Source organism: Oncorhynchus mykiss, chromosome 19 (assembly GCF_057628025.1).
Source record: "Oncorhynchus mykiss isolate SJ-2025 chromosome 19, ASM5762802v1, whole genome shotgun sequence".
In the NCBI taxonomy this organism is placed as follows: Eukaryota; Metazoa; Chordata; class Actinopteri; order Salmoniformes; family Salmonidae; genus Oncorhynchus; species Oncorhynchus mykiss.
In genome coordinates this window covers 58,776,750-58,792,708 of record NC_143040.1, presented here as the reverse complement: position 1 = coordinate 58,792,708, position 15,959 = coordinate 58,776,750, and the positions used below count along the sequence as shown (strand labels likewise).

General features: G+C 44.4%; 1 protein-coding gene across 11 annotated transcripts in view; it reads right to left on the bottom strand.

Annotated features, from left to right (window-relative positions):
• Positions 1-15,959, bottom strand: part of LOC110498066 (myelin transcription factor 1-like protein) — a 164,566-nt gene that overhangs the window by 34,423 nt on the left and 114,184 nt on the right. For all 11 annotated transcript variants that reach the window (XR_016489030.1, XM_090211462.1, XM_036955008.2 and 8 more), the window contains 3 exons: positions 10,026-11,180; positions 6,268-6,402; positions 436-526 (listed from right to left, as the gene is read on the bottom strand). Coding sequence is in view for 10 of the 11 variants with exons in the window: in XM_090211462.1 (XP_090067588.1) it covers positions 436-526; positions 6,268-6,402; positions 10,026-11,180 (1,381 nt within the window). In the remaining variant the exon portion in view is untranslated. The remainder of the gene's footprint in view (positions 1-435; positions 527-6,267; positions 6,403-10,025; positions 11,181-15,959) is intronic.

Below are 15,959 nucleotides of genomic sequence, written 5' to 3'. Positions count from 1 at the left end.
CTTCCTTCCCTCCTTCCAGAGGTGGTAGAGAGGTGCTAATGGCTGCTTCGACACCCTAATATCTGCTATGGGTGAGCCCTTCTTCTCTCCAGCTCTCCTAGCTTAAAAAAAAGAGTTTCCAACTACTTTGTAAACTCCTTTTCCATCGCAGTGAATAAAAAGTGACATATGTGCAACAATATACAGACATAAAATAATTGGCAAATTGATGATACAATTGGAACATAAATAAATGAATATATAAACAAATGAGAAAATAAATACAAAATAATCAGTAATATCCAGTAAAACACAAACGAAAGACAATATATAAATAAAGAGGCAAGAAACCAGGATAAAGTAACCACCTGTCATTGGATGTGAAATAGAAAAATCTCGAACTGAACAAAAGGAGGATGTAACACTGCCATTTTCCAATATGGTAGGCCGACTCACCTTCTGTGGGAGTTCCTGTTGCTATTGACATGGCCGCGTCCCGTGCAGCCCAGTGTAGGACACTTAAGAACATTTTCATACATAGCAAGGACTTCAGACAGACAGACAGACAGACAGACAGACAGACAGACAGGAGAGCGATAAAGACAGATAGGGAAGGTTAGAAGGCCCACAACCAGACAGTACCATTAGTGTGTGAAAGAGCGTGTCAGCATCTTGGTATTATCATCATCATTAGGATCTGTTCCAGCAATCTGAGGTTACCTCCTTCCTTCTCCCTATAGGGCACTATAGTCTGAAAGGGAATACATGCCTTTATTTCCACCATACTGCTTTCAGTGATCTAGTATTTTCAGATCACTGTGGAATGAAGAAGGGGAGTATAGTGGAGAAGAGGAAGTAATCTAAGAGTGCTAGCCTAGGACACAGCCAGACACAGAAGACAGAGGAAGCTTAAGGCATGCAGAGAACAGAGCGAGTAGCCAACAGCCAATGGATAACGACCATGCAGAAGACATGCCAGAATTCTACAGATCGTGCCAAACACATGCAGTATAGGGTTCTCTCTCTCTATACATAGATTATGCTCTTTGATGTCCTCCACCCATTATTACATATTCCTGCCTTCAATAGCATTGACCATTAAAACAGTCCATAACTGTCTCCAGTTCCCTACGGCAGGCAATTAGAATAATGATCTATCTATGGACGTCTCGAAGAGGACCCGGTTGAGAACCCCGAGAGGGGAGAGAGGTGAGGGAGGGGTCAGACAGACGCCCTGCAGTATGGGTGAAATCAAATCAAATCAAATTGCATTAGTCACATGCGCCAAATACAACAGTGCAATGCTTACTTCTGAGCCCCTAACCAACAATCCAGTTTGAAAAAATACGGATAAGAATAAGAGATAAAAGTAACAAGTAATTAAAGAGCAGCAGTAAAATAACAATAGACTATATACAGGGGTGTACCGGTACAGAGTCAATGTGCGTGGTTACCAGTTAGTTGAGGTAACATGTACATGTAGGTAGAGTTATTAAAGTGACTTTACATAGATGATAACAACAGAGAGTAGCAGCAGTGTGAAAGAGGGGGGGGGGGGGTACAATAGTCTGGGTAGCCATTTGATTAGATGTTCAGGAGTCTTATGGCTTGGGGGTAGAAGCTGTTGTGAAGTCTCTTGGACCTAGATTTGGTGCTCCGGTACCTCTTGCTGTGCGGATAGCAGAGAGAACAGTCTATGACTAGGGTGGCTGGCGTCTTTGACAATTTGGCAGGAAGCTTGGCCCCGGTGATGTACTGGGCCGTTTGCACTACCCTCTGAAGTGCCTTGCGGTCGGAGGCCGAGCAGTGCCAGGCAGTGAAGCAACCAGTGCTCTCGATGGTGCAGCTGTTGAACCTTTTGAGGATTTGAGGACCCATGCCAAATGTTTTCAGTCTCCTGAGGGGGAATAGGTTTTGTCGTGCCCTCTTCATGACTGTCTTGGTGTGCTTGGACCATGTTAGTTTGTTGGTGATGTGGATACCCAGGAAGTTGAAACTCTGAACCTGCTCCAGCCCCGTGGGTGAGAATGGGGGCGTGCTCGCTCCTCTTTTACCTGTAGTCCACAATCATCTCCTTTGTCTTGAAGGTCCAATGCAGACATTTTCATCTCAATATCAAATCATTTCAGGGTAACAATTAAGTACCTTACTGTGATTGTTTTCAAATGAAATGGTCAAAAAATAAACAAAAATAGCTTCTTAGCAAAGAGCAATTTCTCAAGCAAGAACTCTGCTAGGACTATCGGGGAGTGGTCAGAGTGGGGAGGGGAAAACTAAAAACTAGTTGTTACTGGCAGAGAGGTTTGGAACTCTCTATCTTATTGGTCTATTAGAAATTATTCCAACCTCATACTGTGGATATATATATATATAAAACACAGGAAAATCACCTTTTCGACTGCACTGGGCCTTTAAAATTGGTCTCTGTGTCAGCTTCCTCATCTGTGTCAGCTTCATCATTATCACCCCTTCCACTCTGACCCTCGTCATCGTCACTCTCTGACATACTAATTAGTGCACAGAAGAAGTAATTGGGACATGCCCTCCACCTCAACACACCATGTGCCAACACATTATATTAGATTATATCACTACTCTGCCTGACCATGACAAAGAGACTGTTATAATGACTAGAAACTTTTGGATTTGAATGTGAACAATTTCAGGGGGAAAAGCGGTGATTCTTGAGTGTATGCTACATTTTGCACTCTACTTCGTAGGTACAGCACACAATTTTCAGGAACAAAAAAAAGAGCTGTAATGAGGGGATTAAATATTTGATATTCAACAAAGAGACGGTTCAATGAGCAAACACGGAAAAGGAATCATTCATTTGCAACATCACTTCATTTTAATATCCTACATTTCCCTGGGAAATGTCTTGTGCACTGTGTGAATGCTAAAAAAAAATGAAATGAAGACATGGCATTAATAATGTATTGTCCACTCAGTACAGTAAATGTGTTAATGGCTCTGACTCATCCCTGCAGGCACTGTGTGACAGAAACACCTCCCTCCCTCTGCCCCCTCACTGCTGAGGTGTGTGTGTGTGTGTGTGTGTGTGTGTGTGTGTGTGTGTGTGTGTGTGTGTGTGTGTGTGTGTGTGTGTGTGTGTGTGTGTGTGTGTGTGTGTGTGTGTGTGCGTGTGTGCTGAGAGTGTACTGACCACAGACAGGGAGAAACCTGGTGTTAATGCTTTTAAAGAAGAGTCCTATCGATACCTCACACAACCTGTACCAGGTCACCTTTTAACAACATGTTCAACTCAATAAAATTGTATTTGTCAAATACATAGTTTACAGTGGATATAAAAGGTGAAGTGAAATGACTGCATGCTAGCTACATTTTAGTACAATAATCAATATCAATAACAACAAAAGTCAATTAACAAGTAATTGAAGGGGATAGTATGCACACTAACAAACCGATACTTTATGTACCCAATTACAGTATAGATTAGGAATGTACTATGTCAGGCATGACAGTACGTAAGCATTTCAATGTTAGTCCACACCTGCTGTATACGAAGCATGTGACGAGTACAATTTTATTTTATTTACAAATATACAGTGGAATAATGTCTTGGTCGTGCAGTTGAATAAATAGTATACAGTGCCGTACTATTCAGACCCCCTGACTTTTTCCACATTTTGTTATGTTACAGCCTTATTTTAAAATGGATTAAATGAAACAATTTCCTCATCAATCTACACACAATACCCCATAATGACAAAGCAAAAACTTTGATTTGCAAGTGTGTGTGTGTGTATCTTAGTGTGCATGACTACGCACATTCTCAGAAAGTTAGTGTGTTTATGACTGTGTGTGTATGTCTGTGTGTATGTACTGTGTGTCTATTTGTGTGTATGCCTGTCTTAGTGTCAGTGTGCATTTTTTAATTTTTTTTATTGATATCCCTTGAGATGATTCTACAGTTTGATTTGAGTCCACCTGTAGTAAATTCTATTGATTGGACATGATTTGGAAAGGAACACACCTGTTTATATAAGGTCCCACAGTTGACAGTGCACATCAGAGCAAAAACCAAGCCATGTGTCATAGAGGCTTTTTATTCTCTATTTTGGTTAGGCCAGGGTGTGACTAGGGTGGGCATTCTAAGTTCCCTTTTCTATGTTTTTGTATTTCTTTGTTTTTGGCTGGGTATGGTTCTCAATCAGGGACAGCTGTCTGTCGTTGTCTCTGATTGAGAACCATACTTAGGTAGCTCTTGCCCACATGGGTTTTGTGGGTCGTTGTTTTCTCTTTTGTGTATTGCACCTTGCAGAACTGTTTGTTTGTTGTTTTTGTTCAAGTGTTCGTATTTATGAAACGCATTATGAATGCTTACCACGCTGCACCTTGGTCCTCTTCTCCTTCCACCAACGGCCGTTACACCATGAGGTCGAAGGAATTGTCCATAGAGCTCAGAGACAGTGTTGTGTCGAGGCACAGATCTGACGAAGGGTACCAAAATATTTTTGCAGCATTGAAGGTCCCCAAGAACACAGTGGCCTCCATCATTCTTAAATGGAAGAAGTTTGGAACCACCAAGACTCTTCCTAGAGCTGGTGGCCCGGGCAAACTGAGCAATCGAGGGAGAAGGGCCTTGGTCAGATAGGTGGGCCAAGAACCCGATGGTCACTCTGACAGAGCTCTAGAGTACCTCTGTGGAGATGCGAGAACCTTCCAGAAGGACAACCATCTCTGCAGCACTCCAATTAGCTGCCAATTGAGGACTTGTGAGGCGTCTGTTTCTCAAACTAGACACTCTAATGTACTTGTCCTCTTGCTCAGTTGTGTACTAAGAAATGAAATTCCCACTCCTATTTCTATTCTGGTTAGAGCCCGTTTGCGCTGTTCTGTGAAGGGAGTAGTACACAGCGTTGTACGAGATCTTCAGTTTCTTGTCAATTTCTCGCATGGAATAGCCTTCATTTCTCCGAACAAGAATAGACTGACGAGCATCAAAAGAAAGTTATTTGTTTCTGGCCATTTTGAGCCTGTAATCGAACCCACAGATGCTGATACTCCAGATACGCAACTAGTCTAAAAAAGGACAGTTTTTTTGCTTCTTTAATCAGAACAACAGTTTTCAGCTGTGCTAACGTAATTGCAAAAGGGTTTTCTAATGATCAATTAACCTTTTAAAATGATAACTTGGATTAGCTAACCCAACGTGCCATTGGAACACAGGAGTGATGGTTGCTGATAATGGGCCGCTGTACGCCTACGTAGATATTACCTAAAAAATCAGCCATTTCCAGCTACAATAGTCATTTAAAACATTAACAATTTCTGCACTGTATTTATGATCAATTTGATGTTATTTCAATGGACAAAAAAATGTGACATTTCTAAGGGACCCCAAACTTTTGAACGGTAGTGTAGTACTCGAAGCAAAAAAAAGCCACATCTGTTGTCTGGGTACTCTATAAGGCCAAGTCTTATGTTAACTCATTTCTAACACAAACAATTGTATTTTTATTAGCAGTCTGGGTCATGGCAGATCATAACTTTACCTTCTGACTCCGGGTTAATGACGTGTTAAAGAGGTTTTATTGAGAAGGTTCGTGAATGGGACCAGCCGGGATGAGAACTTCAGACGGAGAGGGGCTAATGTTTATCGCTGCTGCAGTTCATCATCCTCACAAAGCTGTAATTATTCTATTTTATTCACCTGAATTTAATTGAGCAAAGAATACAAATACATTATTGGGACTTATTGTGCGGTTGAGATTGATATGCACACTGGTTGAATCAACATTGTTTCCACATCATTTCATTGAAATGATGTTGAATAGACGTTGAATTTCCGTATGTGCCCAGTGGGATCTTACTTTGTGCAGGTAAACATGATATGAATTCAGGGAGAAAATGCAAGAAAAATAGCTTAAGTAAAAATAACAATCTGATTGTTTCAAGTGCTGCCCCCCATCATTAGACAGTAGACGGGGCAAACCCATGACCCCATGCTCCATGACCCCAGTGCACTCCCAACCTGACTAGCAAACACAGAGCAGCCATAACACACACACAGCATTCAGACAAAACAAAGAAACATGCAGACCTTGCTTAAGTACAATACATTAAACAAACCTGACGGAAAACTGAGAGCCACAGGCTTTGCAAACAGTAGGTTTGGGGTAAATTCAATTTCAACTCACAAAATGAAGGAATTGAATTGTACTTTTGGTTCGTCACCTAAATAGACTGAATTGAAGTGGAATTTATCCATTCCCTGGTTACTGAGATGAGTGGTACAGTGAATTGTGTATGTGCAGTGCTTACTTTCAGGTGGTACCCTGTCTTTGTGCGGACAGCCAGACAGGCTCCGATGGTGAGGGTACAACCCCGTCACATGACCCGTGCCATCACAGCCTGGCGTCGGGCACCGGCTCTCCTTCTTGTCACTGCGCGATAAATCTGAACACAGAAACACGGGGCAGAGGAAGAGAGAGTGGGAGAGAGAGTGGGAGAGAAAGAGAAGAAGAAAGAGAAATTAGCTTGCTTCATTGAAAGCAGCACATACAAACACTTTCACAAGATGAAAGTCATTGTGAACAGTGTGTGAATGTGAAAATGCTTGTAGCCACAGCAATCAAAGTCAGTTGAATAATTGTTGTGGCTAGAAGCGGTATCACACACCTGAGACACATGGGACATTGTAGGAACACAAATAACATAAGGTGCGCTACATCATGGCCATCGTAACATTTTTCACACCATTTGCCAGGGTATTTTTAAAGTCTTGTTAAATAAAGCCACAGCTGTAGGAGAGAAGAGCAGCTGGTGTCATTCTCCAGACAAGGTAAGTCTGACTTTTTCCACCAATTATTTTGCACTAGTCATTATTGGCAATAATAAGACACGAACACACACACACACACACACACACACACACACACACACACACACACACACACACACACACACACACACACACACACACACACACACACACACGCCGGAGGGGATTGTCTTTCCCTTGCCCAACCTCACCCTCTCCATTTCTCCAAACCCGATCAGATAGTGTTACCGTCCAAAAGCAGTGATACAAGCCCATGCCAGCCGGCATCAGGTGCAACAGCCTCCGTTCAAATGTCTTCAACACGGGAACAAGGTCATAGATTGTTCTTTGATGCTGGGATATTCAGTAGCTATTATCTGCAGCTTCTTTTCCATTAAATTATTATCAGAATTTAAGGATGTCTTGTTCATTTTGGCTAACATATTGCTTGCCCGACACAGATAACACACACAAATAAGAGCATTCTTCTAAGCCCATTTGTGGCAGCAAACATTTGGTAAGAGGTGAGGGAGAGAGGGTAAAAGAAAAGGATCGGAGCAAAAGAGAGACGGGATGCTTTTCCTTTAACAGGTTCCACATAGTAGTAGTAAATGAGTGAGAGAGACAGGGAGAGAGAGAAGACAGATAGAGAGAGGTGCTTTTAAAAGGCAGGACCACAGAGAGAGTCTGCTAATTAAAGTTTGATAGGCTGCTGTAACCTGGAACTTTCACCTCCACCACTTACAGAAGAACCAAAATAAACCCAGACACAGAGAGGTAGTGAAAGAGAAAGCATTGGGGAGAGAGAGAGAAAGAGAGAGGGAAAGAGAGGGAAAGAGAGGGATAAAGAGACAGAGAGGGGGGGAGAGACACCGATGGAGAAAGACAGAGAGAGAGGGAAAAAAAGAAAGGGAAAGAGAGAGAGAGAGATACATATGCACCCACTCATACATAACAAGTCCCTGTTAATCCATAGATCAGAACACGCCCCTCATTACCTTCCTGTACATTTAGGCCTTCCTCTGACGGTATCATATTAGGACACATGGGGTTGGTACACTGTGTCGTGTCTGACTCCACGTTTACCTTACTGAGTTTCAGAGAAAGAACTGTAAAATTACAGTACATAATGGCATGGAAAATGTTTTTCTCTGTATCACTGATGCAGTCTGACTCTGAAACTAAAATGTATGCTTGCTTGAAAAAGTTTCCAATAAGAGGAACACAGACTCTCTCGAGCACACAAACACACACCATGGGGCTCTGGCTGTCTGCCTCATGGTGGACAGTGGAGAATGGAGGACGGGAGGGAGGGAGGCATCCAAGTGGAATGCATATTAGCAAGCAGAGGGTATCGATTGTGGCTGGAGACAGGCCGTGCTTTGCATAGAAAATGGCCCCAATTACCATACCATCTCTAGATAATGAATGTGCAGTCAGTGGGCCTGTTGTTCGTTATCATTCATTCGGATACTGTTCAATTTCCATTTTCCCGCCTGGTGTTTTTCCCTGGTCGGCCAGTCGGGCTCTCCCCTCAAAGCCACCACCTCCGCTTCACTTTTAAATCACAGACAGTTACCCTGGTCAATGAGGTGTCTGCCGCTATCTCTCTAGGGAGAAGATGTTATCGTGATGCAAGGGCCTTCACATACTCCTGTTATTCCAAAATTAGCCAGATACAGAGGCTGTATTGTACATGTGAAATGACCATTTGTGTGGCATTTGAGCCTGCTGTGAAGGAGGATCTTAATTGTTTGTCTCTAACTTCCCTCGTTATCTCAGCCTGGAGGGCAGCATTGCATTAGCTGAAACCAAGACTGTTCTCAGGGCAGGCCTGGTTGTAACTAGATATGTTCGAGTCCTGTCAGGGACAATTTTAACATTTTAGCCAACCCTAATCCCTTTCCTAACCTTAACCTAATTCTCGTAACCTGCCAGGTTAATTCTCCTAACCTGCTGCATAAATTCTCCTAACCTGCTACAAAAAGTAACTTCTGCTAGTCAAAACCAACAGACCAGCCCCGAGAACAGTCTTGGTTTCCACTAATGTGATACAGCATACTGGAGGGTGAGGTTACGGCCCTTGATAGGAGTGTTCCATCTCTGTAGGATGGCAGAATACAGTAAGAAGAATCACTCTTCAAATGATCTTGGAGAAGCAACCATTGTAAATGTCACTTTGTAATCTTCAAGTCAGAACTAAGTGCATAATATATCTACTAATGTGTCTGGGCAGATAAGCCACCCTAGAAGAGCATGTCTGAATAAACAGGATGGAAGTGCACCTGCACCACTAAACACCCAATAATAACCAAACTACAACACAAAGAGTCACCCATTCTGGGTGAAAAAGCCACCTTCTCTTATTGATTTGGCTCTGGGACGCAGGACACAGTACAACTTTACCCGAAAACCTAATTTCCACAGATTCTACTGTATGCAGTACCGAGTTTCCTTTCAGAGGCAGCTTTAGCAGGCTTCTATTTAGTAACTTCCAGAGTCCCTCTCTGGTTTTAAAAATAGGCAGCTTTAGCCAGGGCTGCATGGCAGACAGGGAGGGATGTGATTTGCAGTCCTAACGGGCCGTGCAGATTGCCATTACTTATGCTTGACAAGCCTACCCTGTGATGTTGCCATGCTAGCCTATTTTAACAACATAAGCTTCTGCGGACGCTGCAGAGATGCTAGTCTCCAAATTGGCTACAAAAGCTTGTCCTGGGGTCATAGTGAGGTTTCCCAGTGATCACGTCAGCCTGCCATCCCTATGTCTGTAGCGATATGCGCTGAGAGTTGGGAAACAAGTTCAGCAAGTGAGTGTTTTAATCAAATAAACACAACACAAAACAAGAAACACTAAAAGCACACAGACAGGAAACTGAAACAGAAACAATGACACCTGGGAAAGGAACCGAAGGGAGTGACATATATATAGGGAAGGTAATCAGGGAAGTGATGGAGTCCAGGTGAGTCTGATGACACGCAGGTGCACGCAACGATGGTGACAGGTGTGCGCCATAACAAGCAACCTGGTGACCTAGAGGCCAGAGAGGGAGTACACGTGTCAATGTCTCACAGACAGAGAGGGGATATGGGGAGGCAGAGCCAGGGACTGACTGGGGTTTACCTGACAAACATACATGAACTGTTCATTCACTTCAGCAAGGTGAAAGACGTAGGCGAATGTCTGGTGTTGTGGCAGCATACACAACACACTGCATCCTCTTTATAAGTCAAACTCATTCTAGCCAGGTTTACTTACCTTTATGGTAGTAGGGCTTCTTCATCCCATCATGGAGTCGGGCCTTGCGCTCCTCTCCGTAGCCGTGCCGTGATTGGTGCTCCCCATGATGGCCTCCATGGTGATGATGATACCTCACCCTGTCCCTCCGCGCTGCCTCGGCAGCCATCTTGTCCCTCATGGCCTTGGCCCTCTCAGACTCTAGCGCGATGGCCTTCTCCAGCAGAGACAGGTTCCCCTTGGTCATGTCGAACACCTCCTCTGAGTGGTCTGACGTCACCGACCGCGTGTCCTCGTCCCGGTCGTGGATGTGGTTGTGGTAGCGGTCATCCTGAGCGCAGCTGGAGAAGGCCTTGGAGCGCGGGCTCAGCTGCTCCTCCAGCTTCATCAGGTTGACCATGTCGGAGTAGTTCCTCTCCAGGGTGCGCCTCTCCTCCTGGCTCTGCTGGAGATCCCCGTACCAAGGCTGGTGGGGGAGGGAGTGGGGGTGGGGGTTGAGATGTGGGTGCTGCCCCTGGGTGTCCCCACCGCCAGGGTAGCTCTGATGGGGGAGGCCTGTGCCCAAGCGGTCGGCCGGCTGCGTCTCACTCAGTTTGCGGGCCAGGTCGAAGCACTGGTTTCTCAGACACTCAAGGCTGCTTAGACACACCTCCTCATCACTCTCCTCCAGTCTGTTAGAGGGTTTACCCTGACCGTTACCGCCTCCACCTCCTCCATTACGACTCCCTTCCCCGTTCTCCTCCGTCCCTTCCTCATAGTCTCCTCCATCCAGGTTGTCAGAGAGCACAGCCCCATGACCCTGGGCCAGCAGCTTCAGAGAGTCCACTGTCTCCCTCACTACATCACTGTCCACATCCAGAGTCAACTCACCCTTCCTTTGACTTTCCTCCTCACCCTCCTCCTCTTCTTCCTCTTCTTCTTCATCCTCCTCTTCTTCTTCCTCCTCCTCTTCCTCTTCCTCCTCCTCCTCCTCTTCCTCGGCGCTGTTGGAGGAGTTGCTGTTCATCTCAGACTCGGTCATGGCGCGGTAGGCGGCATCCTCTGCTATCTTCCCTAGGTTGAGCAGAGACTTGGCCACCAGCTCATCATAGTTCTCATATTCATCGTTGTTGTTGTCGTCCTTCTCCCCCGTCGGACCGGATCTGGGATGGCCACCGCCGACACACTGATCATCCTCTGTACGCAGAAAAAAGAAGCACAAATGGATTGTAATCACATTTCACTCATTCTATTTAACGGGTAAATCAGATTTCTGGGCTTGGTCCACTTGAATTCGATAAGGAACTCTTTGCGTTCCTCAATAATGTACTTTCAGGATCTTAACAGTGGCCTGTAAAGGAATTGTGAATCAACACAGGAAGTGGGATAAAGTGGTCTGGAAATTTCCATAGAGATGTTTTGGATGTACATTCAGTACACTGCATCCTAGTAATCTGGATCCTTCGTGTCACAACAACAAGAACACTCTGTCTGCCAGTTGATGGCAAAGTAACTGGTATATAGCAACACACTTTTCATTTGACAACATTTTTGTAGGGGAGCAAACTGGGACATTCAAACTGTAATCATCATGCTTTATGTTATACATTGATTGCCTCATGTAATGTGCTATGACCTTAATAGAATAAACAAATCCCTACATTCTCCTCATTCCAGAATGTACATTATTGTCCAATCAACAGGATCTTTAGAATGTTGGCCATTGGCTAATTGATTACGCAAGACAGGCTGCTTAATGCTAGGTGAACCTCTCCTGTCAGTAATGTGAAGCAGCCACTCTCTGGACCATTTCTCACATTCCCTCCCGGCCTGAACCGCCAAGAGCGCATCGCATCGCTCACACCCAAACCGCCACACGTTTGCCACTTACATTCCTGCAGAGAAAAAGCCAAGAGGCCAACAAATAAGTAATACATGTGACTTTGATTTCTGGAGGGAGCGAGAAAATCACCTGACAAAACAGTAGTGCGATGTAATCTTCCGTGATGAAGTATTAATTATCACCAGGTTCAAAGACGCATCTGCTGTCCCAATACACTTGTGTGTGACCGGGAACATTGCAATGAGGTAGAGGGAAACATGAAGCATGAAAAACTTACATGCACAAACAAACACATTTATGCATTCTTGAGATACTTTACATAGGTGTACACAAACATTAAATTCACACCCAGACAACACATTGACACACACACACACACACACACACACACAATCTACTGAGAGCAAGACAACATTTGGGGTGAGGGCTCTGGACCACGGAGAGAGAACAGTCACGACTGACCAGGCACATATTTTGACAGGGGAACGCTTTCTTACAGTACCCTACCCTTGCCATGGCTGCCAGAGGTTACATTTTTTGAAGTTTTGAAACATGGCTCAGGAAAGCAATTTGAAGAGCAATCAAGGTACACAAAGGGGAAAGGGAAGCGAAACAGATTGGAAGAGGAACTGAGAGATTGCGCTGCTCCGTATGAAGCTTGGATTAGCAATGCAGCAGCAGTGTGCAGATATCCATTGAGGAACATAGAACCGCCTTAACAATGCCACCTCTACTACAGTTATCAGATTGGAATCTGCCTGCTGCCACTTATGTCTTGAAGAGTATGGTGGAAATGATAGTGTCCTAATGCATGTGGAGAGACTTATCTACATTTCTGAGAAGAAGAAAAAAGGAGACGAATAAAGGTGTGATTTCATCCTCCTATCTAAAGATGGCACTGTAGTTGAGAACGACAAAGAGAATCCCAAATATTCACTACATTTATTTAGGCCAGAGCAGAAAGCTAGTACACCCAGTGGAATTGACTGAATTGTGCTATTTGAGTCAAGAATGGAAACAAAGACTATCTCATTGACTGTGGTCTCTGTATTTAATGTCAGTCTAGGGAGATTCTCACATACCCAACAGAGAGACAGAGGAGGGAGGCTGATACTACACTACTAGAAAGAAGCTAGCACAACATACTGTACCACAGAGGGTTAACACAGCCCCCCCCCCTCTTTATCTCTCTCCCTCTCTCTCTCTCTCTTTCTTGCTCTCTCTGTCTCTCTCTCTCTCTCTATCTCACTATCTGTCTATCTCACTCTCTTTCTCGCTCTCTCTGTCTATCTCTCTCTCTGTCTCTCTCTCTCTCTTTCTCTCTCTCTCTCTTTCTCGCTCTCTCTGTCTATCTCTCTCTCTGTCTCTCTCTCTCTTTTTCTCGCTCTCTCTCTGTCTCGCTCTCTCTGTCTCTCTCTCTCTCTCTTTCTCGCTCTCTCTCTCTCTTTCTTGCTCTCTCTGTCTCTCTCTCTCTGTCTCTCTCTCTCTTTCTCGCTCTCTCTTTCTCGCTCTCTCTCTGTCTCTCACTCTCTGTCTCTCTCTCTCTTTCTCGCTCGCTCTCTCACTTTCTCGCTCTCTCTGTCTCTCTCTCTCTCTCTTTCTCGCTCTCTTTCTGTCTCTCACTCTCTCTGTCTCTCTCTCTCTCTCTTTCTCGCTCGCACTCTTTCTCGCTCGCTCTCTTTCTCGCTCTCTCTGTCTGTCTCTCTCTGTCTCTCTCTTTCTCTCTGTCTCTCTCTCTTTCTCGCTCTCTCTGTCTCTGTCTCTCTCTATCTCACTCTCTCTGTCTCTCTCTCTCTCTCTTTCTCGTTCTCTCAGAGCTCCAGTCTTAATTGGACGTGAAGGTTCTGTCAGGAAGGATTTGAGGTGTGGGGGTGAAAGGCAGAATGAGTTGGAGAGAAACCTGTCAAATGTGGTGTTAGGGCACATAATAGGCAGAGACCACACATGGGGGAGAACCTGTCACATACCAGACTGTCTCCAAACCAGACACAGGCTACTGTGTCTTCTCTCTATAGAGAGATCTGTGCTCAATGTGTTTGTTGCAGGTCATTTTGAACAGAAGGTTTTGTATCTAACTTATGCATGCCATTAAGCAAAAGTGGTGGGTAAGCAAGGGCTGCTTTTGACTTTTCTCACACAAATACATGCCCTCTCTGACACCTATGCAGTAGTTCTATGGATGCTGTCATTTCAACAATGATAGCTTCTTTCACCTCATAATTTTGAGTCCTGAGTCAGTGTTTCAGTGCATTTAAGTGTTTTGTAGAAAGAAGGACTGAGGGCTCTCATCCAGCCAAACTGCCATTTTCACAGGTTCTGTGTCTGAGAGACAACGCCAGCACTGCTTAACCTCCGACTGAGATAACCCTGAAGGTAACGGCAAAAGACCCCAAAACACCTAAAATGACAGAGCTGAATCGCTCTTGAAAAAAGAGCCTTCGCTGCCAAACTATCTCCCTATTCTTAGTGACCGGGTTTGATCTAGCACAAAAATTATTTTTCAGGTAGCTACAGTCGTCTTATACAGTAGGTTGGAGGAAAAGCAAATGCTCAAACAAATATATAAACCAATCAAACAGATGAAACAATCAAAGATCAAAGGAATAGGAACTGCATTTTATGTTCTATGTTCTGGGACATGCAGGCTGGGGATTTTGTTTGCATGTTGTTATGTAGAATTGTATCACATTTCATTTTCCAGTACGCTGGCAAAAGTATCATTTACTGCCTTCATTCCATGATGACAAAGCCAAAACAGTTTTTTTTTTAACTTTTGCAAATCTCTACAAAAAAAAACAGAAATACCTTATCTATATAAGTATTCAGACCTTTTTCTACGAGCCTCGAAATTGCGCTTAGGTGCATCGTGTTCCATTGATCATCCTTGAGATGTTTCTACAACTTGATTGAAGTCCACCTGTGGTAAATTCAATTGATTGGACATGATTTGGACACACAACTGTCTATATAAGGTTCCAAAGTTGACAGTGCATGTCAGAGCAAAAACCAAGCCATGAGATCAAAGGACTTGTCCATATACTGTAGATCCGAGACAGGATTGTGTCGAGACACAGACCTGGGTAAGGGTAGAAAAACTTTTCTGCAGCATTGAAGATCCCCAAGAACACAGTGGCCTCCATCATTATTAAATGGAAGACGTTTGGAATCACCAAGACTCTTCGTAGAGATGGCCGCCTGGCAGAACTGAGCCATCGGGGGAGAAGGACCTTGGTTAGGGAGGTGAACAAGAACCCGATGGTCAATCTGACAGAGCTCTAGTGTCCCTCTGTGGAGATGGGAGAACCTCCAAGAAGGACAACCATCTCTGCAGCACTCCACCAATCAGACCTTTATGGTAGAGTGGCCAGATGGAAGCCGCTACTCAGTAAAAGGAACATGACAGCACGCTTGGAGTTTGCCAAAAGGCACCTAAAGACTCACAGACCATGAGAAACAAGATTCTCCAGTCTGATGAAAGCAATATTAAACTATTTGGCTTGAATGCCATGCGTCACATCTGGAGGAAACCTGGCACCATCCCTATAGTGAAGTAGAGTGGTGGCAGTATCATGCTGTGGGGATGTTTTTCAGCGGCAGGGACTGGGATACTAGTCAGGATCGAGGCAAAGATGAAAGGAGCAAAGTACAGAGAGATCCTTGATGAAAACCTGCTTCAGAGTGCCCGGGACCTCAGACTGAGGTGAGGGTTCACCTTCCAACAGGACAACGACCCTGAGCACACTGCCAAGACAACACATGAGTGGCTTCGGGACAAGTCTCTGAATGTCCTTGAGTGGCCCATCCAGAGGCCGGACTTGAACGAACATCTCTGGAGAGATCTGAAAATAGCTGTGCAGCAGCACTCCCCATCCAACCTGACAAAGATTGAGAGGATCTGCAGAGAAGAATGGGAAAAACTCCCCAAATACAGGTGTGCCAAGCTTGTAGTGTCAAACCCAAGAAGACGCGAGGCTGTAATCGCTACCAAAGCTGCTTCAACAAAGTGCTAAGTAAAGGGTCTGAATACTTATGTAGATGTGATATTAGCTTCTTTTTATTATTTTATAATCGCAAAAATTCCTTAAAACCTGTTTTAGCTTTGTCATTATGGGTTATTCTATGTAGATTTTTCA